The 27,836-nt window shown below is 33.2% G+C and overlaps 3 protein-coding genes and 2 long non-coding RNA genes across 6 annotated transcripts; 2 read left to right on the top strand and 3 right to left on the bottom strand.

The window, feature by feature from the left end:
- The first annotated feature begins 6 nt into the window (after window positions 1-6).
- LOC115874330 (AP-1 complex subunit beta-1) lies at window positions 7-23,313 on the top strand. 2 transcript variants are annotated; one of them, XM_030889563.1, is made up of 19 exons: window positions 7-154; window positions 274-412; window positions 495-665; window positions 718-898; window positions 957-1,091; window positions 1,755-1,975; window positions 2,033-2,110; window positions 5,672-5,746; window positions 5,808-5,933; window positions 5,992-6,155; window positions 14,707-14,864; window positions 14,927-15,095; window positions 15,914-16,092; window positions 16,592-16,791; window positions 19,347-19,460; window positions 19,518-19,628; window positions 20,690-20,854; window positions 22,713-22,847; window positions 22,903-23,313. In XM_030889563.1, exons 2-19 carry the CDS (start codon window positions 305-307, stop codon window positions 23,167-23,169), a joined length of 2,757 nt encoding a protein of 918 aa, XP_030745423.1. In that variant the 5' UTR covers window positions 7-154; window positions 274-304; the 3' UTR covers window positions 23,170-23,313. The 2 variants fall into 2 exon arrangements, with proteins under 2 accessions (XP_030745423.1, XP_030745338.1); XM_030889478.1 differs by having other exon boundaries at window positions 8-154; window positions 939-1,091.
- On the bottom strand, window positions 9,065-12,800 carry LOC115874458 (long chain base biosynthesis protein 1b). The gene is made up of 4 exons (XM_030889632.1): window positions 12,318-12,800; window positions 12,065-12,261; window positions 11,291-11,624; window positions 9,065-9,564 (listed from the first exon to the last, which is right to left on the bottom strand). The coding sequence occupies exons 1-4, from the start codon at window positions 12,580-12,582 to the stop codon at window positions 9,152-9,154; spliced, it is 1,209 nt and encodes a 402-aa protein (XP_030745492.1). The 5' UTR covers window positions 12,583-12,800; the 3' UTR covers window positions 9,065-9,151.
- Window positions 23,314-24,048: 735 nt separating the features above from the next.
- On the bottom strand, window positions 24,049-24,583 carry LOC115874096. The gene is made up of 2 exons (XR_004048773.1): window positions 24,447-24,583; window positions 24,049-24,364 (listed from the first exon to the last, which is right to left on the bottom strand). It is a non-coding gene; the product is annotated as an uncharacterized LOC115874096 (long non-coding RNA).
- A 492-nt stretch (window positions 24,584-25,075) lies between these two features.
- Window positions 25,076-25,585, top strand: LOC115874045. Its single transcript, XR_004048768.1, has 2 exons — window positions 25,076-25,360; window positions 25,428-25,585. It is a non-coding gene; the product is annotated as an uncharacterized LOC115874045 (long non-coding RNA).
- On the bottom strand, window positions 25,539-26,598 carry LOC115891875 (39S ribosomal protein L18, mitochondrial). The gene is made up of 4 exons (XM_030912503.1): window positions 26,421-26,598; window positions 26,068-26,362; window positions 25,862-26,012; window positions 25,539-25,799 (listed from the first exon to the last, which is right to left on the bottom strand). Exons 2-4 carry the CDS (start codon window positions 26,265-26,267, stop codon window positions 25,599-25,601), a joined length of 552 nt encoding a protein of 183 aa, XP_030768363.1. The 5' UTR covers window positions 26,268-26,362; window positions 26,421-26,598; the 3' UTR covers window positions 25,539-25,598.
- Window positions 26,599-27,836: the final 1,238 nt, after the last annotated feature.

The raw sequence follows: 27,836 nt of genomic DNA, 5'->3' as shown, positions 1-27,836 counted from the left end.
GCACCGAACCGTTGATGATTGACGTAAATGCTAAACGCCAAAATTCTTGTCACTGTCACGTCATAATTGTCATTTGTCATAACAACTGTGACTGTGTCAAAACGTGAAGTCAAAATAAAATAAAGGGGGTGTAAAATTTTCGAGCTTTTTGAAGGTCTGTAAATTGGAATAATTAATTTTTATTAAGAAAATCAGCGTTTAAATTTATTTTCTAAGATTTGTTTGAACTCCTCATTAATAGACTTCTAATTTATCTATAATTTTCTGTTACAGTTAAAGTATTGATTTTCCAAATAAACTCAACATGACCGATTCAAAATATTTTACCACTACTAAAAAGGGAGAAATTTTCGAGTTAAAATCCGAGCTAAATAATGATAAGAAGGAGAAAAAGAAGGAGGCTGTAAAAAAGGTAATAATAATAATAAATTGATTTAGTAAAAATGGTATACCTACATGAACAAGTTGTTTTATACCAATGTTAACAATTTTAGGTAATAGCATCGATGACTGTTGGTAAAGATGTTTCAGCTTTATTCCCCGATGTTGTAAATTGTATGCAAACCGACAATTTGGAGCTTAAAAAACTGGTTTACTTATATTTAATGAATTATGCTAAATCTCAACCTGATATGGCTATTATGGCAGTGAATACATTTGTTAAGGTTTGTTATTGAGTAAATAAGTAAAATTTATCTTTTAACGTTAACTTGTTAGGATTGCGAGGACCCTAACCCACTCATTAGGGCTTTAGCAGTGAGGACCATGGGTTGTATTCGTGTAGATAAAATAACGGAATATTTATGTGAACCTTTGAGGAAATGTTTAAAAGATGAAGATCCTTATGTTCGTAAGACTGCTGCGGTTTGCGTGGCAAAGTTATATGATATTTCATCAGGTAATTCATTAAATTGATAAAACTATATTCTTGCATTAAGCTCAAAACACAAATTTAGGCCTAGTCGAAGACCAAGGGTTCTTGGAACAGTTAAAAGAATTGTTAAGCGATTCAAACCCGATGGTTGTTGCCAATGCAGTAGCTGCTTTATCGGAAATTAATGAGAGTAGTCCCACAGGTCAACCGTTAGTTGGTAAGATTAATTATTGTAATTATATATTTTTTACCTCACACCTTCCATCTACCTCCCAAAGCGGAAGCTCCAAAAAGAACACAGTATCTATTGAAATGAAATTTAAAATATAGCATTTTTTTAAATTATACATATAGACTTCTACAGGATGTTCCCAGAAAAGTTGCACATCAAAATTATTGTGTTTTTGTAATGGAACAAAAATGAAGAATTCATTTTAAATTTCAATAAACGCTTCCTAAACTGGAATTTACCCCGTATAACCCAATATGTTGTTAGAATAACCATTGTGATTTAAATTAAATTAAAACTTGAACCGAAATGTTATACAGGGTGAGACAAAAGTAATACTGAACATTGGTCACTTTTATTTCACGTGGAACACCCATTAAGTATATTAGATAGGTAATGGAGAATTAATGTCTCTTCAAAATACTATTAGGTTGCCTATACCCCTCAGACAAATATTTTCTTAGATATTTTTATGATTTAGTGTCTGATGAGTATGTTCTTGGGTTATTTGATTAAATCTAAAAAAAATGTTCTAAACCTACATATGCACACAAAATTTAATTTCAATACAAACTGTCGTTCTCGTTGAAGCCTCTGCGTCGTATAAGAAGTCCACCCTGTACCTAATATTATTGATTCATTTTATTATAGAGTTAAGTACATCAACAATTAATAAGTTGCTTACTGCTCTAAACGAATGCACTGAATGGGGTCAAGTGTTCATTTTGGATTCTCTATCAAATTACACTCCCAGAGATGAGAGGGAGGCTCAAAGCATTTGCGAGAGAATTACACCAAGATTAGCTCATGCTAATGCGGCCGTAGTGCTTTCGGCTGTCAAAGTCTTGATCAAAATGATGGAAATTTTACAAGTACACATTTCTTCGACTTATTTTTGATTATATACATTATATTTAAAAATATTCTAGGGTGATGTAGAGTTTTGTAATACGCTCAGTAAGAAGTTGGCTCCTCCATTAGTAACTTTGTTGAGTTCCGAACCTGAGGTAATATTTTTATTATCGGTTGCTATAAATATACTTGTGCGTCTCAAAAGTGGCTCACCCATATAACTTTTTTATTATTTCAGTTAAAAAAACGAGATTTGGTGTGATAGTATATGACATAAATTGGGATTGATTGACGTATTCAATTGTTTTCGATCACTTCCTGTTTCACCGGAAATGACTACAACTTTTGATTTTTAAATAGCACCCTCGGTATTTTTTTACTTTATTCGATAGAAAATAACACTCTGAATAGAATGACATGTCATATGTCAACTTTTGATATTTTCGCATATGGTTTATTTAAAATTATAACTTGCGGTTCGTAACAAAAATTTTACTGGAAATGCCAAGTGTGTGGTATTGAATTATTCGTAAAAAAAATACTTTTTCCAAATATACTAATGAGTCACCCTCGTTCCATTTGAAAAAATTGAGATATTATTAAAAATACGATTTTGGCATTTTTTAACCGGTCAAGACAAGGCACTAAAAACATTCAACGATCAAATCTATTTTTCCAAGAGTCCTTGATTAAAAATTAGTGTTTTTAACATAGCCATGGCACTCTAGATTGAAATTTAAAATACAATTTTTTATTAAGCGATAATGTCAAAAGTTGACATATGATACGTTATTCTATTCAGAATATCATTTTCTATCGAATAAAGTAAAAATATACCGGGCGTGCCATTTAAAAATCAAGAGTTGTAGTCATTTCAGGTGAAACAGGAAGTGACCAAAAACAGTTGAATGCGTCAATCAATCCCAATTTATGTCGTATACTGACATAAAAAATCTCGTTTTTTTTATCTGAAAAAATAAAAAAGTTATAGGGGTGAGCCACTTTTGAGACGCACCCGATATACAGGGTGACCTTAGGTGAGCTTGCATTTGAAGTTTGTAAATAACTGAAATACATATCTAGTTTTTCGTTGTTTTATCACCCCAAAATAGTTAAAATTGTTTTTATTAGTTCATAAAGTCCTATGGGTATGTCGCCACTTGCACGGTAAGAAAATCTTGCAATGTAAGTATTTGTTATCTGGTAGTAATTGTTAATTTTGAAGTTTAACTTGGATATAATGTGATTTTAACAGAACATCAACGGTTTTTATCAAATCAAATCAAAATAATTTATTTAGACTGCACTTATAACAGAATAATATTCCCATGACAACAGTACAGTAAATACAAATTCAAAAATACAAAAATAAATATACAATAAAATATACAACAAACAATTTATAGACATATTATCTGCTGAAAAAAAAGTGTTTTTGAATAGTTGTATTTAAATATTTTTAATAGCTTTTTCTTTGTTTTTTGTGTTTTTTTTATTCCGATGACGGGAAGAGGTCCTTCCCGAGACGTTAAGAGTCCATTTCACAAATCCGAAAAAGTAGCAAAAATAGCGTTCGGCATTTAACGTTTTTTGTAAAACTGGCTAGGTATTTTTATATAAATGAAGAAGGAAATTGAAGATAAAGGATTATACTATATCCGTATTGTAGCATATTTTTAGACAACTTCTTTATTTTTAAGATTTTGATGGTCAAATGTCAACAAAATATTTCTTAAGTTTGGACTAAATTTTCTCGAAAATAAAGACATAATTTAAAATTCCGTTAAAATACAGAAATAGATTGAAGTTTTGTAATTAGAGTGATATATAATTTATATGGTTTTGTAACAAATTGCTCGCTATTTTATGGCAAATGCTGAAGCTCTGCAAACCTTAATTAAGCCTTAATCAAAGCACGTGGTGTTTGGAATTTTGGGTGTGGCTTAACACGACAGGATTAGGCTAAGCTTTAGGCAGATTTCTGAAATATAATATATATTTCCTTCGGCCATTACCCGCATTACCCGACCCCTAAGAGCCACCTGAACAGGACAACGTCACAGACAACGTAATACCACAGATTAGGTATCCTATAAGTATACAGATAAAAATCTTGTCCCTAATTCGTGGTACGAAAATTGTTTTTTTATGACGATGTGCAAACGAGTCAAATTTCCTGTGCGCAAAAATAAACTCGCGTAAAATAACAATAAACAGCGTAATAGAGAGATATCGCTAAACCGAATAGCGTGCATGGACGTTAATAAGGCCAGGTGTTATTTCCTTTACGTGAGGTGGTATTAACTCTTTTCATTTATAGTTATCGGATCGGAAAGAATTCTGATCGCGTCGCGTCCGCTATTTAAACTTAACCTAACTTTGAATTTAAAACTTTGAAATTGTTTTGTTTACTAGGTATTTTAAAACTAAAGGGCTAAAGTGCTTATTTCCAGTGCTTTATTGTTCAACGTCTGCCAGTGGGTTTAGGACAACAAGCAACAAATTCTCTTAGAAGGGCTAAGTCGTCATCTGCTGTAAACCTAAGACCCTTTATAGGTTCTTTAGTATTGGAAGAGGTGGAATCCATAGTTTAGGCCATATTTATTTAATTAAAACTAATCCCAGCTACTTAAATGTCAAATTACCTAATAAAACTAAAGCAATAATTCAAAACAATTCAAACATAACCTAAAATAAAAGATCTCGCCGCGCCGGCCGGCTCCGGTTGTCAAATACCCGCACATGCCCATTTAAGCAATTTTTAAACGTTATCAGAGGTTATTTAGAAAGAGCGTTTGGTGTAATTGATCCGCAAATTACGTCAGGCGGTAACGTTATTAGCGGGTGTTGCGTTAAAAATTGATTCGCGCATATCGTAACCATGATAAGGTACGCGTAAATACTGGATGACGCTATTCGGTCAGGCGCTGTACACAATTTTAGAGGCCATAAGTGGGCGTGCTATGTGCGCAAACTAGTCACCTAACTAGTGCCCGATTCCGAAAATTGGAACCACGAAAAACAATAAAGAAAAAACAAAGATTATAATCTGTATAATCTGTGGTAATACACTCTTAAGCATTTTTTGTCCGTTAGGCAAATTTGTTGATCAGTAAATCACTGCTGACAAGTTGGTCTCCGTTGAATTAACGCAGCAGTGTTTACAAAAAATATCTATTTTATTTTGTAGATTTTCTTACAGAGCAATTGGCGAAATACCCATAGGAATTTTTGAAGAGGTGAATTCGCCACAGAGGTGTAGACATTTTTGTCTTCCTCAGGACTACATTTATTGACAAATGAAGAGCACACGGGAAAAACGATGAAAATCCATTTTTTGATAATTTGGTTTTAATGTCTAATATTTTCCGTCTTAAAAAACTAAACCTTTTGGTACCTAAATAAACGAAAATATCGATAGCGTTCACATAGAAACAGGCATTTAAAAATACCACATACTCGGGAAAAACGATAAAAGGCGATCTAGCCATTTATTGTTTTTGGATACTCATCATTTTTCCCGTGTGCTCTTCAAATGGTTTTATATATAAAAAAATTGCTATCAACTTCCGGTTTTCGGTACTTCCGGAAGTGCCGCCATATTGCAAATGTTATTTTTAAAGAAGAGATTCACCCGAGAACACCCTATATATACCTAGTTATTTTATTCAATTTTATATTACTACTTTGTAATATTAACTCTGAGTTTATACTAGGTTCAGTACGTAGCACTCAGAAACATCAATCTAATTGTCCAAAAGAAACCTGATATTTTAAAACATGAAATGAAGGTATTTAGTGACTTTATATTTTTTACAAGATAATTTTAACAGGAAAATCATATTTTTTTAGGTATTTTTTGTGAAGTATAACGATCCAATCTATGTAAAACTAGAGAAATTGGATATCATGATTCGTCTGGCTTCGCAGAGTAATATTTCGCAAGTCCTCAGCGAATTGAAAGAATATGCTACAGAAGTATATGAATATTTTAAAGTATCTATAAAAATCTGATGTTTTTATTTATGTTTTGTAGGTTGATGTCGATTTTGTCAGAAAAGCCGTGAGGGCTATTGGACGGTGTGCTATTAAAGTCGAACCATCTGCAGAGAAATGTGTCTCCACATTATTGGATCTCATCCAAACCAAGGTCAATTACGTCGTTCAAGAAGCTATCGTGGTTATTAAGGATATTTTTAGGTGAGTTTTCAGAAAATTAAGGACATTTACATTAGTAACGTTTTTATAGCAACGATATACCGATTTCATCAAAAGTGTGCGGTCTGGATTTTAACGTGTAAGACAGTGATGTAGACAGCTTAATGGAAAATCAAATCTATTAAAAAAAGTGATAACAATTGGGTCGACACATTTCTTCTATGCGGTATTGCCGGATTTTGCATCAAAATTTCAAACCGCACAAGTAGGCGTTTACGAAAAATGTTGCATCTAAGGTTGGAACTTTATTTTTCACTATTAGTTACTTATTTTACCACAGCAGTAATAGATTATATTTAGTTTAGATATATGATCATCATTTCAGTAGTATACATGAAAGATTTTAAAATAGCTTATATTTTTCTACACTCATTTTCCTACAAACTTAAAAAACCGGCAACACTGTATGCCGCTTTTGATTTCGTCTAGTGATGGGTTGTTATTTAACTATCTGTTATTTTATAACAATTATTTAGAAATAACATAACGCAACCGTTACTACTTCTAAAAAATAACAGATATAATATAACGACACGTAGAGATCGGCCGCTCGTAAAACGAAAAACGAAGTCGGCGCTCTGCACCGCCACGAAATTCTATGCTGCTCGAAGCAATTCCAAAAAACAACTAGTATGGATGGAAAACATGTTATTTCGTCAACCATCGATACAGGCGGCGAGACAACGAACAACGGAGTGGGGAATGCGCTACGGCGTACGTAGCTGCTTCGGTCGATGCCGTCAACTGTCGTATTGGGTTTACAGCTTAAAAATAATGGGATATAAAAGAAGCAGGTTTTTTGAAACAGTTGCGGGTATAACGCCTGGCGGTCGAGATAACAGGAATTGGAAAGGAACACTGCTGCATCGGTCGATTGTCGATGGAGGCTCGCAACGGGTTGGAGAAGCAGTCATTTTAGATACGTTGTTTTTCAACCTGTTACGAGCATAACAGGGCGGCGGTCGAGATAATCGGAGTGGGAAAGGAACAGGGGCGGATACAGAAATTTATTTTAGGGGGGGCCCAAATAAAAAATAATGCAAAATATGCCTTGGGGGGGGGGCTTTTTTAACCCAAAAGCCTAATATTTAACCCAACTTACAGACTTTAGGGGGGGGCCGGGCCCCATGGGCCCCCCCTCTGTATCCGCCACTGGAAAGGAACGCTGCTGCATCGGTCGATTGTCGATGGAGGTTCGAAACAGGTTGCAGAATAACGCATCAGTTGTTTTAAATACATTGTTTTTCAACCTGTTACGAGCATAACGGGCGGAGGTCGAGATATTATGGCGCTGTATGTTTCAATACGTTCGTTATTAAGTTTCAATATTTAGGTATTTATTTATTCTGAAAAATTTTCAGAATAATATTTTAAGATTTTTTCAAAATGTATACAGGGTGTTTTGAAAAATCTGGTCATTGATTAATCGCGATCCTGCTTAAAGCCCTTGACGTAAAAAGCTGATTTTTGGAAAACGGATTGACTTTAGGGTGTAGAGGTTCGATAAGAAGGGATTTTTCGAAACTCGAATTCTAAGGGGGTGAAACCACCCTCAAATATTAGAATATTTTTTATTTAAAAACCGGTGAGTTTTTCGGAAAAACTCTTAAATACGTATATTTTATTTCGTTGTTTTACATATTTTAAGATTTTTTAAAAATATATACAGGGTGTTTCATAAAATATGTCCATTGAGTAATCACGATTCTGCTTAAACTGCTTGACGTTTAAAGCTGATTTTTGGCAAACGGGTTGAAGTTCGATAAGGAGGGTTTTCTCGAATCTCAAATTCCAAGAGGGTGAAAACGCCCCTCAAATATTAGAATATTTGTTATTTAAAAAACGGTTAGTCTTTCGGGAAAACGCTTGGACACGCATAATTTATTTTGTTTTATTACATATTTTGAAATTTTTTAAAAAATCATACAGGGTGTTCCAAAAAGTTGAGTAATTGATTAACCACGATTCTGCTTAAACTGCTCGACGTTTAAAGCTTATTTTTGGCAAATGTGAGAAAATTTTATCCAGTTTGTATGTTAAAAGAAATTCTTGCTTTGCTTTATCATCACCATTACAAATTATTAATTCGACGCGAACGAAGTCGCGGGTGCACGCTAGTTTAAGTGTAAAATTAATTCGAACTCTAGTGTGTAATTGGTTTACTTATGAAGAATATACTACACATTTTCTTATATTGCTATTTTTTAACCGCAAATGGTAAAATTATAACTAAGAGCTTCTCGCCCGTCGAGTGAGATGCACCCTGTACACTGCTACGCAATTCAGGATCTATGCGGATTGAGGGGCAAGGCGTAGGTAGATCGGAATGTATACGTATAGACGAGTGACGGAATTTTGGCTTTTTTATATCGCAATTTGTAAACAGCGCTTATTTGTAAACGACCACCGTTTTTAGAGAGGTATTTTAGATAACAATCGATATTTAGAAATGTTTTGACACCCTGGAAATACTACCACCGAGCATGTCATTGTTGCAACTTGCAACTGCGTTAATACGCCTGGCGGTGACCGCCTCATACTCTTTCAGATATTTAGTAATAAAATAAAGAAACCTGTTATTTTTAAGCTGTTTTTTATAAATAACTGTAACAATTTCAACTGTTATCTAAAAATAACAGTTATGCCCATCACTAATTTCGTCTCTCTGTCTGTCAACTGGTCATTTATATCTCTATCACACGCATTAAAATCCAGACCACATAAGTTGGATGACCAGCAGGGTGTGGTGTTAATGGGAACACAGACGTTACTTTGACAACTGTGACAGTTAAAGCGACATAATATCTTTCTACTCATAAATGTTTGGTACTTTTGTTTGATTAGATTGGAATAATTTTCGGGTGGGTTTATAAAATGAAACATTCAAATTAGTAACATTTCTTTATTTAATAAAATATTGTGCAATAATAAGAACAATCTAGTGCCAAGCCTGTAACAGAAATAAACTTAACTCTCGTTTAAAGAGAGGTAGCACTAGTTAAAACCTTCTCAATCTTTTCATATCTTTCTGGTTGATCAAGAAGTACTATATTCAAATTAGCCATTAAAGCATTCTCTTTTAAAATTAAAAATATCCCATTATCTTTACAATACTCGTAAATATTTTGTACTTTTTGTTTTATCAAATTTGGATCTTTTTCTTTAACGGTAAATACTTTAAAGGCAGATAATGGATTGCTTTGAACATTATAACCACAATTTAAAAGAGTCGAATGAAATTTTTTCGATAGCACTCCAAGTTTTTTTGTCGTTTCTTCTGTAATAAGATCGATAGATTCAATACAAGCTTGAACAAGATAGGTTGGTAAGGAAGCCGAAAAAATGTACCCACTGCCAGATAAGCGTTGGTGTTCTATAGCGGTGTGTGATCCTGTAATAAAAATTAATATAAGGTATTATTTGCAATACTGGAAATCATCATTTTTTCACGAAAATTTGTATAACCCCTATTTTGGTGTTGTAGATTATCTGAATTTTTTTTTGGTGTAGAGTAAAACTGTAAGAGACTTACAGTTTTTCAAAAAAAAATGTAAACACTGAATTTTGAAAACCTACATTTAATCAAATAACTATCTACTGACACTAAATTATAAAAATTAAAATATCTGGGAAAATCTTTGTCTGAGGGGTAAGCAACCTTAACAATATTTTGAAAAGACGAATTCTCCATTGGTACTGGAATAATATACTGGGTGTTCCATTTGAAATAAAAGAGTAACTTGCTTTTAAATCTGATCAATGTTCAATATACAAAACGAATCCCGCCTAAAAATTTGGAGTGGGAGGTAAACCTGCTAACTGTCATCTCAACGTGTTTTCGGAATACGGCTAGCGTTGCCATTGTTAATATAAAGTCCTGAAATCTTACTATTTTTTGTTTCTGTACTTAATTATTCTTTTTGAATTCATTTTTCTATATTTTATCCTTACTTACTTATAATAGTACTTAAAGAAAGAACTAAATATTATTAAAACTTAAAATAGATGCAGGTTTGTTAGCGTTTAATAAAAAATAATTAGAAAATTAAAACTATTAGAAAAATAAATATTTAATCGCATATATAATACATTAGCGACGCTAATTTGAGTTGTGTTATCTTTAATATATGTTTTTTTATGTAAAGTATGATTTTTTAATATACAGGGTGAGTCTTAAATAAGAGTAAATATTTTCAGGACTGGTAGATCTCGATAAATGAAGCATATTTTCTCTTTGCCGTTTTTCAAAAAAGTCCACAATAACTGAGATTCTTTGAAAATTAAAAAAAAATTTGCTTTCAATTTCAGAACCGCTGAATCTTTTCTGGGTTTTCTTTCTTGTAAATTTAATCTACCATCTATGTTCGCATATAAAGATATTATGTTTTTTAATCATTCTAGTTTTAATCATCTGCTGATGCACTGCAGTAGTAAAGTGCTTTGGTGTATTGTGGTGAATTAGTGTTTTATTTTGCTGTTGAAACACCCCCGTTCCAACCCTCAACTCTAATCATGTTATTTACTTTTTGGTTTGTTGTAACGCTTGTATTAACAGCTGGTAGATAATCGACTTTTTCTTAAAATTGCTTAATTTATCATTTTGATTAAAAAAAAAAACACTTTCAAATATTAATTTCGAAGCAAACAATATTATCAGATAACAATTTGAAAATGTCCATCTAAAAGGAATAGGTTAGAAAATGGTTAGAACGCGGTAAATCCACAAATCGTGGAAACTCGTTAAATCTTAAAATATAGTAACTATTCAGTATGATTCCTAAATATTTATAATATGCTTTTTACTGAACACATGTTTTTTGAGTGTATAGCTTTTCTCATTTTTTTTGCCTTAATTACATTTCTCTCAGTGTAGCTATAAACAGGCGATCTCTCACATACGCAAATTTGAAGGTCTCAAAACTTAGCCCCCCTCACTTCAATAGTGCTGACGGTTTTTGTCGCTTCTCTACGATTGTTCTTCTCTGCTAGAACCATTCCAGCCAGAACCTTTTTAGCCATAAAATATATAAATTTTTGTGAAAAAATGGACGATTTCCAGTATTGCCAATAATTTCCAAATATAAAAGTAATAAAAGCAATATATTTTGTGCTATTACCTGCACAGAAACCGCCAATCGATCCAACAGCTGCTTCCAAAGTTGAAATTATCATATCTACCCTATAAGAATCAATGTCAAAATGTTCCAGCATGCCTTTTCCGCTACGACCCAATATACCGATCGAATAACTTTCTTCTAAAAATACCCGAATTATATTTTCCTCGGCTATTTGAAGGTATTCTGGCAGAGGTAGAATTTGACCAGTACTCCATGAGACAGCTTCTACAATGAGAAATTTCCTGGAAACTTTTTTCTTTCCTTTTTCTAATTCCACTATTTTATTGACTTCTCTGGCAAACGAGTTTGGATCTTGATGATCAAAATAACACACCTAAAAAGTTAATTTACTATAAAAGGTACTGTATGATCGAAAAAAAAAACGGCGTCAAAGACAGCTGGGGCATGACCATCGATGATAATTTTGGTGAGGTCAATCTCTAAAGGTCATTTACTAAAAATTGTTAATAAAATTTACTTAAACTTGTCAAAAATTAACACTAATTATAGAAAGAATAAACAATGAATGTTTTTGAAAGGAATAAGAAGAAATATTTTTTCACAAATTTTAAACTACACCATTTAAAAATTATTTTTACTTAATATAAAAATAAATTACAACCTTAACCTGGCAGTAAGCGCCATTAAAAAAAAGAAGGGTACAGGCCAAGTAATGTAGTTTAAGGCTTGACCTCGCCAAAATTCTTATCAATTGTGATTCCAAAGCCGTTTTTTTTAGATCATATGGTATTAATAATTAGCAATAATATTCACTTTGCTTTTGGCCATTTGTAGTCCTTGTTGGATCGCGATATTGCAATCTTTGTGTGTAAAAACAACATCATTTTTTTTACAGTAAGCTGCAATAGAACTAGATATAGCTACAAAACCGTATGAATACACAATGGATTCATCCATTCCTAAAAAACTTGCTATATGTTCTTCCAGTTTTAAATGCACATCAGTTGTCCCTACAAAATATTTTATTTAATATTTTCAACTCCTAATATATTTTCAGTTATCCTACCATAAAATGCTCTTGGTCCACAAGTTCCAACTCCATACTTTCTGATAATATTTTCAGATGTTTTTTTAATGTCGTTATTGTTTAGTATGTTTAAATAATTTGCCTGTGCCAAGTTTATTGTTTCTTGATCTGCAGTAACACAGGGGATCTCAATATCATGTTTATCTTTAATTTGTTCATATCTCACTAATGGTTCGGGCTCAAAGGCTGCTAATCTCTCGCGAAGTATATTTTCGTCGATTTTTGTGACTTTCGATGAAGGCATAGTTTGTGACAAATTTAACAAGGGAATCTCCGAGAAATCAACGATTACTATTATAATTAGATATATCTCTTGCTTTTTTATAAGGGTTTTGCTAACGTGGCACTAAAATAAAAATTATTAAAATTACGAATAACAATTTTTCAAGGCCTGAATGAATTTGATTGTTTGTTGACTCATAGAAATTAGGTTAATAATTGACATTTTAAAATGACATTGCAATGTGAAGTTAGCGCTGAATCGATGTGAAGTTGGCGCTGTAAGTTAGCTATGGAGGTCTGAGAATATGATCATTAAATCAATCAGTATCATGAAAGTATGACAATCTGTGCATGAGTAACAAATTAATTGTATGAAGCATTAATTAGAAAATTACTTTAGCGTAGGTGTAAGTTCTTTTAATTTGCGCAGCAACAGTGGTAAATGATATGATTCTCTTATATGCAGGGTTCGGAAAAAACTACATGTTACTTTTTAAAACTACATAAACTACATTACATGTAGTTAATGTAGTTTATGTAGAGGGTGTAGTTTATGTAACCTATGTATGTAACTTTCAAATATCAAAGGTTTGAGATGAGGTTATAATAAGTTGACGCTTTAGAAAACACAATGTATTTAAGAAAACAGAAGAAATATGGCTTTAAATATAATATTCACACATCATATTATTTAGACCCCTCACCCCTCATACAAAGCAAAATTATTTATAATATCAATACATAGTTTATTAACGTAGTTTTCATGTAGTTAATGAACGAAAAAAGGTAAATTACCTACGTCTTAATTAACTACTTCCGAACCCTGCTTATGTGTATAAAATAAATCATACATGTATAAAAGAAATTAGTTTTGAGTGAAAATTACCTAATCATGTGTAATAAATGCTAACTTCATGTCAAACGGAGCCACCTGGTTTTAACTGACGAAAGTTGCTATAAATTTAAGGGAATTTATTTAGGAGGGGGATCTTTTAAATTTTTTAGTACTTTTTTCGTATATAAAATAACAATAAATTTTTTTATTAGCTTAACACAGCAATTTAATAATATTTTTGAATAACAAGATCATTATTTGAAGCACAGAAACAAAAAATGTATAATAAAACTTTTTTTTAAATATTTTTTATACAGCTTTTTATCACAGCCCTTCGAGTACCAGCCAGCCATTTTACGACCATAAAACATGTTAATAACTCACTTGTACAGAGTGTCTCCAAAAAATATGTTTTCATAGTTGTAGAGAAATAAATAAAACTATATTTTGCGATATTTAAAAAACGATATACCGTGTGTTTCTCAGAAGTGGCACACCTCTATAACTTTTTTATTTTTTCAGTTAAAAATCGAGATTCGGTACGTTAGTATATGATAGAAATCAGGATTTACTGGCGTATTCAATTGTTTTCAGTCACTTCCTTTTTCAAGTTAAATCACTACTACTTTTGAGTTTTACATGACATTGTATGTCAACATATATCAACTTTTGACATTTTAGCATATTATGGTTCATTTGAAATTGTAACATGCGGTTCATAACGACAATTTGATACGAAATACCAAGTGAGTGGTGCCAAATTATTCATAAAAAAATATTTTTCCTAATATGCTAATGAGCCACCCTCTTTCTATTTGAAAAAATTGAGATAGGATTAAAAATACGATTTGGGCATCTTTTAACCGGCAAGGACAAGACACTAATAACATTAGACGATAAAATCTATTTTTCCAAGGCTCCATGATTAAAAATTAGTGTTTTTAACACAGCCATGACACTCTAGATTGAAATTTAAAATACGAGTTTTTTAAAGCGAAAATGTCAAGAGTTGACATATGATATGTCATTCTATTCAGAGTGTCATTTTCTATCGAATAAAGTAAAAATATACTGAGACTGCCATTTAAAAATCAAAAGTTGCAGTCATAAGCAGGAAGTGACCGAAAACAATTGAATACGTCATTCAATCCTAATTTGTGTCATATACTAACATACCAAATCCCGTTTTTTTATCTGAAAAAATAAAAGTTATAGGGGTGAGCCACTTTTGAGACGCCCTTGGTATAGTAAAGTAAATTGTAGTAGTGACACTGTCGCTCATGTAAAGGATTTTATTTAATAACATTTCAGGAAATACCCTAACAAATATGAGAGTATCATCAGTACACTCTGCGAGAATCTCGACACACTCGACGAACCCGAAGCCAGAGCTTCCATGGTTTGGATTATCGGCGAGTACGCTGAAAGAATTGATAATGCTGATGAACTTCTAGATAGTTTCTTGGAAGGTATTATAATTTTTTTGCAAACATTGCTTTTTATAGATTATACTCTATATTTATTGCTTCAGGTTTTGCTGACGAAAATGCGCAGGTTCAATTGCAATTACTGACGGCGGTGGTGAAATTGTTTTTGAAACGTCCTCAGCATACTCAAGGACTAGTTCAGCACGTGCTTAGTTTGGCCACTCAAGATTCGGACAACCCAGATCTAAGAGACAGAGGATTCATTTACTGGAGGTATGCAAGCAAACAGCATAAACTTATGCAAAACAGCATTGATGCTGAAAAAGATTTATATTTCATATCAATTAAACTTTTAGTTACGTAATCGAGGGCGCGATTTTTAAATTCATTGTTGCTATCCATGGATATATTCGGCGCCGGGCTGACTAACTGGAATTTAAATTTCCCGCTGGGGATTCACGTGGTAGCTCTGCTGTAAAAAATGTCAAGTTGCTATATTTATTTATTTATTTCCGGAAATTGTTATTCGTTTTGACACTTTAGTTTTGTATTACGAGTTTTTTTGTTTAAATAAATAGTGTTGTGATACTTAAAGCTTAAAAATGTTTACTAGCAGCCCTTGCAGTCAAACATTGTTCTTTTTAGAACCTCTTCTACTGCGAAGTGTACAAAGATAACTTAATAGCCGTAAAAAACTCTTTGCAACTTTATTAAAATATTTTGAACGGGACAGCAGTAGTAATGGCCCCTATTGTCTCTTAAGTGTTGTTAAGAAGGTGAGTTTTGTTAATATAAATAATAACTGTTTATATATTTACAATTAATTTAGTTTTGTTTCCTGAAATATTTTGAACAAATATACCTATTAATCACGTGACTAAAAGTTTAATTGATATGAACTATTATAAAGTTATACACAAAGCCTGTTTAGAATTTCAAGTAGAGTTAAAATATAGAAGTTGTTCTATTTAAAATATGCAATTTGGTAGCCACGTAAGTGCCGCAAAGAACATTATAAACATTACTAACATTAACTCGCTATTTAATTCATATACCATTTATTTTATATTGATATTATATAATTTCTTTAGATTATTAAGTACGGATCCAGCTGCAGCAAAAGAGGTAGTCTTAGCTGACAAGCCTCTCATATCAGAAGAAACCGATCTTCTCGAACCAACGTTGCTTGATGAACTTATTTGCCACATTTCTTCTTTGGCCAGTGTTTACCACAAACCACCCACTGCTTTTGTCGAAGGCAGAAGCGCAGGTACGAGTTAAAAATATTATCATTTGTCTCATTTTGTTAATTTTATATGGTATTTATATATAAAGTGAACAGACAGTCGGTCATCATGACGTGCAGTGTGTTACTCATACGCGTTGTCCGTCATACAACAGTACAACATTCTATGTCGATTGAATTCAATCAGCGGCGTAGCGTGGCGTCAATACAAGGGGATGTACTAAGTAACTGCAATTAACATTTTACCATCTTTTTTATTTAAACTCTTTAATTTTGAAGTTTTGGCCGTTGAGAGCCAACGAGGCTCAACGAGAATCAAAATGAAACTAAAATAGATATAAAATGGGTGGGGGGTTTTCAGCATTTTTTTGAACATATTTCCGACTTTAATATACAAAAAATTATGCATATTTTCATATATGAAAAAATAAAAAAGTTATAGGCGGTGACCCACTTTTGAAAAACACCCGTATATAAAAAAGAATGTTATCTTTATCTTATTCTTTTAATATATTATATTTAGGTATCAGAAAGACCCTTCCTGTTCGCCAAGGGTCAGACGAAGCTCCGGCTCAGGAAGCTACAGTCATACCCAATCAGGAGAGCCTTATTGGAGACTTGTTATCCATGGATCTTGGTGCACCTACAATTCCATCCGGTCCCGCACCTACCACAGCTCCGATAAGTAATGTGGATCTACTTGGAGGCGGATTAGATGTATTGGTATGGTTACATAATAAAAATTACAGCAGTTCCTTGTTTTACGCGGCATGTAGAATATATGAAAGGCTAGAATATAATCACTGCGACCTTACAGATCTATTGTGTCCCCCTTTCTTGATTTAGAACTCATCGTACAGTCTCAGGGCTCACAGAAGACTTGTGTCTAGCCCTAGCAGGCAACTATTAAGCCCGACCAATCACGTTAGAGTTTTTGACAAACACAAATGAATTAACACACTTCAAATAACCACGCTAACCAACCTGATTGGTCAAGCTTAAAAGTTGACTGCTAGAGCTAGACTTCTCACAAAAGCCAGCATCTGACACGCTTTCACAGATGTTAGTTGTCCATCTTCGATATCAGGCGTACCAAGGTATATGGCACGATTGGTTATCGCCTCGGTGCACTCTGTGATGAGGTGTTCTGTTTTTCCCTATTTTCCATTCGCCGTTGTTTCTTAGCTTCAATCTACTGAGGTGTTCATTGAGGAGACAGTGTCCTGTTAAAACCCCCTTAACAAATCGAAGATTATCCTTACTTTAATCAAGGAAGATCTTTGATTTTTTTGGTCGTAAGTCGTGAGAAATTTCTTCAAGTATTTTAGACCGTTGGAGGATACATGTTCTGATTTCTTTCGAAAATCGACATCTATGAAACTATGAACCCTTCCTGGACACAAACGGTACATTGTGAGATAGGAAATTGTAGAGAGAAACAAGCCCTATAACATAGGATACAACATTTTAATGAACAGTGCTTTCCATATAATAAATAAAATGAAATATATACGAAATAATATACATGTACTGATTTCTTTCGAAAATCGACATCTTTGAAACTATGAACCCTTCCTGGACACAAACGGTCCATTGTGAGACAGGAAATTGTAGAGAGAAACAAGCCCTATAACATAGGATACAACATTTTAATGAACAGTGCTTTCCATAAAATCAATAAAATGAAAGATATACGAAATAATATACGTGTACTGATTTCTTTCTATGAAACTATGAACCCTTCCTGGACACAAACGGTACATTGTGAGACAGGAAATTGTAGAAAGGAAATTGTAGAGAGAAATAACCCTTCAAGTGTTTTAGACCCTTTCGAGGTTACGGATGAAGTTTTTCAGGTTCTTGAGTTCCGTTTTAAGTTGGTTTCCACATGGGAATGTAGAATGTAGAATGTTTAGGAGGGGAGTTAATCACCGCGACCTTATAGATCTATTGTGTGTTCCCCTTTCTTGAGTTATAACGAGTTATAATTCATCATACAGTCTCAGGGCTTTAAGAAAAGCCAGTATCTGAGACGGCTCCACAGAGGCCAGCTCTCCATCCTCGAGCCAGCTCTCCATCCTCGATTCCACATGGGAAGCAGAAGGTTCTGGTGCAGTTAGTGGAGTGTTTTTGCCTTGTATCCCTTGGTGGGTTTGGTTTGGCACCCAGAGTAGGAGGACTTTATTTTCTTTGACTAATTTGTTTAGCTTGGTTTATTTTTTCACCAACTTCGAATTGATGGTTCCCTTGCCTTGTATAATGATTCTTTCTATACAATCAGAATCCTTCTTCATGACTTTGAAAGAGTGAGAAGTTGAGAGATGTTCTGTAATATTCAGTTCTTGCATTATGGCTTCATTGGCTCGTTATCAGGCAGTCCAGGGCAATTCTGAGCATACGTCGGCAGCAGTACATCTCAGTTACGTCAATTTTTTTCAGTTCTGACTGTCTCATCGTCTAGGACTCGGAACCATACATTAATATTGGAAATCGAGAGATACCACGGATTATACCCCATCGGCAAGCGAAGTCTTGGGTCGGTGTTTGCATGTCTAGAAGTCAATAGCTATGGCTGTCTTGTAAGTCGGAGAGAGAAAAATGCGACGCTAAATTTCATGCGCTTGAGAAAATAGTTGCTCCTCTTTCTTTATTCAGTACATCTTATTTTACTGAGCGGACCGTACTCGTCGTACATACATACATACAGCCGTTACTCGCTGACGAGTATTCGACACACATAAAGAGAATGGTCACGCAAGGCGTTTTCTTTCATGAGCTTTTCTGTGACTGAAAAGCCCGATACGTGATGTTATCTGCCTACCGCACTCCGGACATTCAAAAATCTCATTGCTTTGTTGCCTCTCTACTTTTTGGTTGCCGCTGTTAACTGAGTTTACAACCCTTCTCCATTGAATTCTATTGTGAGCTGCTTTTTCCCACTCATTCTGCATGTTAATTCCCTTTAAATTTTCGTGGAAAATGTCCTTGTATCTTTTCAGTTGTCCACCCGGCCTCCTCTTACCGTCCACAAGCTCACCGTAAAGCAGAGATTTTGGTATGCGGTTTTCTTTCAATGTACTCGTCGTACACACGAAAATCGGCACCCAAAGCGAGAAATGTTAATAAAAAGTTTGTTTCAATATACGCAGTATTTTCAAGGACCTACTATGTTTACTTGTATGATCCTTGTATTTACAAGGATCCTGCTATCTATGCTCCGCGTAAAATAGGGACTCTTGTATTGCACTGCAAAAAAAACATGTTTTTTTTCTTTGTAGTATGGAGGCACGGAACTTAGTGGTGCTCCTACAGCTGCTGCTCCTTCAACTACAGGGCTTTTAGGAGATATATTTGGTATCACCACAACACCAACTATGTATACTCCACCAAAAGTTTGTTTTTTATTTCTTTTTTTTTACAGTTTTTTATTGTATTTTATCCTTTTGTAGACATTATGGTTACCAGCTGATAAAGGTAAAGGTTTGGAAATACGGGGAACTTTTTCAAGAAAATCTGGACAAGTACACATGGAAATGACCCTTACTAATAAAGCTATGCAGGTAATTTTTTTTCTATTTATGGTGGGTTTATACAACATTGTCGTAACTTTAATTTTAGTCTTAAGCATAAGCACAGTCAAATCATAATTTTTAAACATTAAAATGAAGAAAATAAATAAATAATGTCCCCTAACCCTAAAAATTGAGGCAGCGCCTGCGGTCTTCGATTTTTGTCGTAACCACAATCATAAAGGTGAAAATTGCTGAACTTTAGGTTATTACAGTGTTACCAACTCCGGGATTTTATACCTAAATTTGGGGAGAAAAAATCTATATGGGGATTTTTTTAGGAAGTAAAATTTTTTGGGGGATATTTTTAGGGATAACATTTCATTGGAATTTTACCGCTACCAAAGAGGAGATAAGACCCCTACTGCTATTTTTCAAAATTAATAGGAAAGTATAAATAAAACAAAATAATTTATTTATTTTAATCACCGAATCTTGGATAAAAGTTGTGGGGATTTTAGTTGTTTGGATTTAAGAAGGTTTGATAGCTTTAAGCAAATACGATTTGGCTTTAAGGAAAAGTTTCGAACAGTTGGCTACACTGCTGTAATCAGACGTTTCAAGGTCAACCACTTAAAACACAACGAATTGTTTATTTATTACTATTTATATTTTTAGGGGTTTTCGGGATATTTTTTTAAGTTTTTAGGAATATTTTGGGGTTTTTTTGACGCGAGCGTTTTAGATTTTTAGGGAGATAAATTTTTGAGAGTTGGGAACACTGGGTTATTAAGTTATGCTTATGATTACGACTGCGATGTATAAACGTTCGTATCTAAAATTGTTTTAACATGGTTTTAACTTTTATGATTGTGACTAAAATTGTGATTATGATTACGACTATGTTGTATACACCCGCCATTAGAAACTGTTTTTATTAATTATTGGGTTAAGGACCTAAAAAACTCAACAGAAGTCAGTGTATGTTCCTCTGCATTATTTCATTGTTTTTTGTATGATTTAGATGTTTTTATATATTTAGATCTTTTGTGTTATGTCACATAAAAGAGGTATATCTACCCTCTCTACCATTAAAAAACACATTTTTGTAGGTCATGAGTGGGTTCGCTATTCAGTTCAATAAAAACAGTTTTGGTTTAGCACCTTTAGTTCCCATGAACGTCACAGGTTTGCAGCCTGGGCAAAGCCTCGAATATAGCTTAGCTTTAAGCACAACAGGGCCAGTACAAAGAATGGAGCCCCTTACTACTTTACAGGTTAGTTAAAAAAAATACTATTTATATACAGGGTGGTCCGAATTTTAATCGGGAAATTTCGGCAGCATATGCTCAATAAAAAACTAAAAATGCTTTTATAAATGTATGTCCTAAAATGCTTCGTTTCGGGTATACAGGGTGTAGACGTTTCATTTTTATTTCGGTTTTTTTCCAAATCATTTTTGAACTAATCGATATCTGGATGAACATTATTGTCTGGGTGTTTTTGCAATGGAAAATTCGATTTCGATGTCAATACGACTCCTACTTGAAGGAGGCGCCATCTACATGATTTTTAACTTTTTTGAAAAATAATAACTTCTTATCTGTATCTGTATAAAACTACTGAGTGAAAAAACATTTCCGTTATTTTTTACGTAAAAAAGGTTTCTTGGTAAAAATCGCTATGAGCAACCAGTTTCAAGATATTTGGATGGTAATCATAGATAAAGGAAACAAGTTTAAATTGGAATGCTCGGCTTGCCGCCAAAACTTATAATTGTTTTGGAGCGCATACGTTGTAGGGCGCTGCTATAGCGGTTGCTAAGAACAACCGCAAACAAGAACAGAAATAATTTTTTCTAGTCAAAGTCAGAATCTTCAAAAATTAAACCGCCCTCATTGAAAAAATACCGAAAACGTTTAAAGGGTCCATTTTCAAAGTAATTATTGCTATCTTGTAAGTTTAAATTTTATTTAGTCAAACCCGTGATAATTGTGAAAAAGTGGCATTAAAACTTAAAAGCTGTGTGAACTGTGAAATGCAAAAACCATTGTGGATCGTGGCATAACGTCGGTCCAATGTTTCATAGGTATTTCATACAAGTCCTTATATAAAATGAAAGTTTCTTATATGCAACAAACTATATTTTATTTAAAAAATTAAAAGAAAATAATAAATTTTAATAAACAGTATTTGGCAACATAATACCGGAAAAAGCCGAACCGCACCAAAATTATCACAAGCTTTGGAGAGCGACCATTGTAAGAATAGCGCCAAATAGTACCGTATGATCGAAAAAAAAACGGCGTCCAGTTAGCTGGGAAATGACGATCGATGACATATCCCATATAAATTTACTTATAAAGTGACAGCGATCCTCGTAGCCATCGCTGACGCCGTTTTTTTTTCGATCATAGGGTATTTACATTGTCCTTATGGGTACTTTCCAAACTAAATTGTTTCTTTTATCTATGATGGTAATAATCAATATACATGTCATTATTGACAGAAAATCAACACATTGACTAGATACATCGTTATTTGACCGAAATTATAAATTTGAGAACTTTGTATTTTTTTAAATTAATTCATATTATGTTTCACCTAGAAACATATGATAAAACAGGCCTGCCTAGAGCCGCCTCTGCTCGTAGCGATTTTTACCAAGAGACCTCTTTTACATAAAACACCGCGGAAATGTATATTTTTTTAGTCAGTAGTGTAATACAGGTATCCATCAGAGTTATTATGAAAAAAATTATTTTCTTGTTAAAAAATTTTACCTCCCTGTATCTCAAAAGTTAACGTTTAGGACATCCATTCATAAGGAGTTTTTTTTCTTAGAATAGGTCCAAGAATCAACCCCTTAAATATTAGCTTATTATTAAAAATATTAATATCTACATATATAAAATGCTAATGTTTATCTGTGTCGTCTCTACTGAAGTAACGACTTGCTCTAGAAAGTTTGTTTTTTACTAAAAGATAGCTAATTGGCTCTTCTAAAAACTGTCGTCGCCGGATTTTTTGTTTTTCATTTAATTAAACAAAAAATAAAAAGAATTTTTTTTCCTGATGTGGCGGATGCGCCAGGCTTCAACTAGTATAATATAATAAATAATAAATATTCAATAGGTGGCCATTAAGAATAATGTGGACGTGTTCTATTATGCCTGTCAAATACCAATTCAGATTCTATTCCTAGAGGACGGCACACTAGATAAACGAGTCTTTTTAACTACTTGGAGAGACATTCCATCTGCAAATGAGGTAAATATTTTTTTAACATATTTATGTTTGTATCACTTATTGTTATTTCATACAGGTTCAATACACTCTAAATGATATCAAAGGTTCTGCAGACGCTATTTCAAGCAAGATGACTATGAGCAATATCTTTACCATAGCAAAACGTAACGTGGAAGGGCAAGACATGCTCTACCAATCACTGAAGTTGACAAATAATATATGGGTTCTTCTTGAACTAAAATTAACTCCTGGTTCAACCACTGCAACTTTAAGCTTGAAATCAAGATCTGTGGAGGTGGCACCATATGTATTTCAGGCTTATGAGATGATTTGCAAAAATTAGTTTAATAAAATATCTTTAAAATTATTTTAACAATATTATATACTGTTTTTAAATGTTATTAGAGTATGCTATAAGTTATATCTTTATTTTATTCCATTATTTGTAGATTAAAATAACTATAATAAATAAATAAGGTACTAATACACTTTTTTCAATTATTTTCCAGCAAGTGTAATATACCGGGTACATCGGCTCAGGACATATAACTAATCCTATATAAATATTAGAGTGTTATATAGTGTTGTTTATTAGTTTCCCAATTGATTTTAGAAGAAACTTTTAATGGAAATTTTTAAAGTACCAGATTATATCAGGGGTGGAACTCTGTAACAAAATAGCGATCGGTAGCGATAAAGAATACTGACCTTGGCCATACAAACTAAACGACAAGCGACAGTATTCTTCATCGCTACCGATCGCTATTTCGTTACAGAGTTCCACCCCAGGCTACTTGTCAACTTTAAAACTCTTCCTCTAAGCATTTTTAAATAATCTGCAGATAAGAATTAACTTGTACAATGGTAAAACGCTGGCCCCCAGCAATTTATTAAACTTTTTGAAGCATTGAATGACATTTTTGCAAATTTTGCAAATGACTTAAAAACACTTTAGCAGAAGAGTTTTAAAATTGATTGGTAGAATGATCTAATCCAGAACTTTTAACAAGTTTCTTCTAAAATCACTAGGGGAGCCATTAAACAACACTCTTAAAATTTACATGGGGGATTTCCTATGTCCTGAGCTGATACATAATCCTGTATACAAAATGTATAAGTCAACAAAAAGCTTTAAACATGTTTGTCAATATTTCACAATAGTGGCATAACATTAGATCCTAGACTTGTCATAACATGCAAATAATAAAGAAAAACTACTTACTTCTCTTTGAATAAGTATTTATTACAAACAAAGCTTAAATTACATTAAGACATGAATAAAATTAATGTTGTTTACGTCTGAAACTGCATCCTTCCGTTAATCTAGCTTTACCTCCCGTGGACGTGCACAAAATCGTCGAGCATCCTTTGCAAGGAACCGCGCTTTGTGCATGTGAAAAAATTGTGGAGATAGCGTAGCATCCTGGGCACTTAACATCCATGAAGTAACTGTTCGGGTGCTGGACTAATCGTTTCTTTTTGTGCGCCCTTTTTTGGTTTTCGGGGCTAGGGTGCAATAAGTCGACGGCTAAAGGCATCTAAAACACAATATATACATTTAAAATTAACCACTGTTATAAAGTTATAATATCTAAAGTATATATAAGCAATTATACTAACTTTTATCTCTCTTTTTCAATAAAAAATCGCCGAAATTGGTTGAAATGCACGTGGTACTTTCGGCAATCAACCATGTAAAGGACGTTGACAGAACATTGACAGCTCGAACTGAAGTAGGCAACAAATCAAAACCGAAAAGAAATAAGTTTAGATGATTTTCTAAACCAGGGTTGTGCCAAACTCTTTGGCAGGGTTCGAAAGTAGTTAATTAAGACGTAATAAGAATTAAGACGTAATTTACCTGATTAACTACGTGTATTTTTTCTTCAAAAACTACGTCTTGGTAAAGGTGTGGATCCGGTGGCTGACCTTGAAGCCCATATTTGCTGCATTTGATCATCGATACTACGCAAGCGCACATCGTCGAGGTTGCCAAATTGCAGTTTATTTTCGAATTATTTGCAGTTTCGAATTATTTGCAGCGAAATTTTTTTTTGACTCCTGTTTTCTTAAATACATTATGTGTTTTTAAAGCTTCAACTTATTATAACCTTACCGCAAACCTTTGATATTTGAAAGTTACATAGGTTACATAAACTACACCCTCTACATAAACTACATTAACTACATGTAATGTAGTTTATGTAGTTTTTAAAAGTAACATGTAGTTTCCGGAACCATGTTCTTTGGTTGTGCTCTAAAAAATGGGTTACCAAAGATTAGAAGTTTTAGAAAGATTAGAAAAAAATTCTAACCTACATTTAACATTTTTGACATTGACATTTTTCGCTTGATCAAGAAATTGATTTGCTTTTAAAAATTCCTAAAGAAAAATGTCTCTTCAAACTACAATTTATAATACGGTTTTTAAAAGATCGTCTACTTTTGCATTAGCATTTGTAGCATCAGCCTTTTTCTTTGAAAGAGGTTTTGACTTAGCAGCCCAAACGATCTATGACAAAATTAATGAAGGAGTAAGTATAGATTACATAATTTATGCACACAATCTAGTGAATTCTAATATATTATTTTCAATTATAGAAACAGTGGAAGGATATTAAAGATAAATATGCCCAGTAGAGATCCAAATTTTTTATCACTGTTGTAGTTTGTAGTAAAGTATTAAATAAATTCGTATTTATAATAAACGTGTTGAATTAATATGTCTTTATTATCAAATTAAAATAACATTAACAGTACATCGTTTTAAACTCATTCTGTAACTTCCCAAGGCTTTTCTGGTCTATGTAAATCCCATGGGTAAGGAGTCTTATATTGGGGAGGTTCTTGAAGCTTGACTCCAGCTTCTTCCAACGCCTTTAGAAACAGTGCAACCTTTCCATCTTCATTTGGTGGATGTATATCACACCTCAGTTCAGTTAAACCAGTCTGAAGACATCTATATCCTAGTATCTAAAAACAATTATTTCTAATTGTACCACTTTGTTGGAATTTTAGTAAAACAGTATTCATACCCTTCCTAAATTTATATATGCTGTAGTATCTTTTGACTTATAAAGTTGTTTCTTTATACACCACTCAGAAGTACAAGCTTTAAGAACTTCCCCATTCTCAAAATGATTGACAAAAGCTGTGACATATTTATTTGAAGCCTTTAGTTCTAATCTAAAATCAATTTTATTATAATGATGCAATGTTTAAAATATAAAAAAAATGTTACTTGTGCCAATAACTCTTTCCTGGCTTGTCTATGTGATAACCATCAGGTTTATAAGCAATTCTCATTCTTTCCAAGTTCCTAGGATTTCTGTTTATGAAAGTATCAGCCAGATTGGCTTGTTTGTTTGGTTTAACATTATTACTTAAACATCTAAAGGTAACTGCTTTTAACGAATTTGTACAGTTCCTCACAACTTGCATTGTATTTCAGTTGGTTGATAAACTCAGTTTATTTTAAGCCTAAGAGTATATCGCCACAGTAGATTAAAAACTATTTTATAGTTTCTATTTTCCCTCTACGGAGTAACCACAAGGTACAACAATGGAAAATTAGATTTTTATAGATATACATACCTTAATCCTTTTGTAATTGTTTTAAGTGGTACACATTAACAAGATAACACAAACAAACAGTACTTTTACAACTATCCTACTATTTTTATACCACCACATAAGCCTAGACATAGACATGTGATAGACATCCGTAGCTCCTTTAAAAAACTTTTTTAACTCTTTTACTGTCCTCCATTCACGCAGCTGTGCAGCTCTGAACTGTTCAAGAACGCGATACTCTCAATTCATACAGTTCCAGAACTGTTCCGCGTTCCGCGCCATGGAGGCTTGTGATGGAGCAGGATGGAGCTATGTGATGGAGTGTGATCTGAGTGTGATGGAGGCACTATGCACTAGGCTATCGCGCACCCTTTCAGAACCGTTCTCGAATCGATTTAGTCTCGGGGGTAACTCAGGCCCAGTGTAAACCGGATGCTGCTAGCTATGGAGTGTAGAGATTTGGTTGCGACCAGGGTTCGGGAAACTACATGTTACTTTTAAAAACTACATAAACTACATTACATGTAATTAATGTAGTTAACGAGAGGGTGCGTTATAAGGGGGGGAGGCGACATAAGCTATCGAGAAATGTACCCAGCAGGGTTTGGAAGTAGTTAATTAAGACGTAATTTACCTGATTAACTATGTGTAGTTTTTCTTCAAAAACTACGTCATTTCCCGTTCATTAACTACATGAAAACTACGTTAATAAACTATGTATTAATATTATGAATAATTTTGCTTTGTATGAGGGGTTTAAATAATATGATGTGTGAATATTATATTTAAAGCCATATTTCTTCTGTTTTCTTAAATACATTGTGTTTTCTAAAGCTTCAACTTATTATAATCTCACCTCAAACCTTGATATTTGAAAGTTACATACATAGGTTACATAAACTACACTCCTCTACATAAACTACATTAACTACATGTAATGTAGTTTATGTAGTTTTAAAAAGTAACATGTAGTTTTCCGAACCCTGGACCCAGTTACGCCATATTGGTACTGGCAATTCTGACAGTTCAGTTTTTGAGGTTAAGTGCGTTGCTGCGAGTGTTTTTTTGATTTTCCAAGACTATTTTTGTGTTTTTATTTGAATATTTGGACTTTCCGAACATGTCTTCGTGTGCTGTAAGTAGTTGTTGCAGTCGACAACGTGTAGAGAGGAAGAAATCCACTGAAATTGGTGTTGAATCACAGGTAAGTGTAAACATAATACAGGACCTGATTAAATTATTTTCGTATTTTCCATTTAACTAGTTATGCGTTTATTAATTAAATATTAAGTGTTTCTATATTGACAAAGTGTTTAGTTATTTAATACTTTGTTAGAGGCAATTAAGTAATTAAAACATGCCTCGACTTCTATTCTTTAAAAAAAATTCTTAACAATATCTGTTATTTTTACTACATATACTTTTTTTGACAGGAAA

The sequence above is a fragment of the Sitophilus oryzae genome, unplaced genomic scaffold, assembly GCF_002938485.1.
Source record: "Sitophilus oryzae breed Bouriz unplaced genomic scaffold, Soryzae_2.0 scaffold_1000_pilon_pilon, whole genome shotgun sequence".
Taxonomy (NCBI): Eukaryota; Metazoa; Arthropoda; class Insecta; order Coleoptera; family Curculionidae; genus Sitophilus; species Sitophilus oryzae.
The sequence above is the reverse complement of the archived record's forward strand: the minus strand, read 5'-3'. Positions and strand labels throughout refer to the sequence as shown.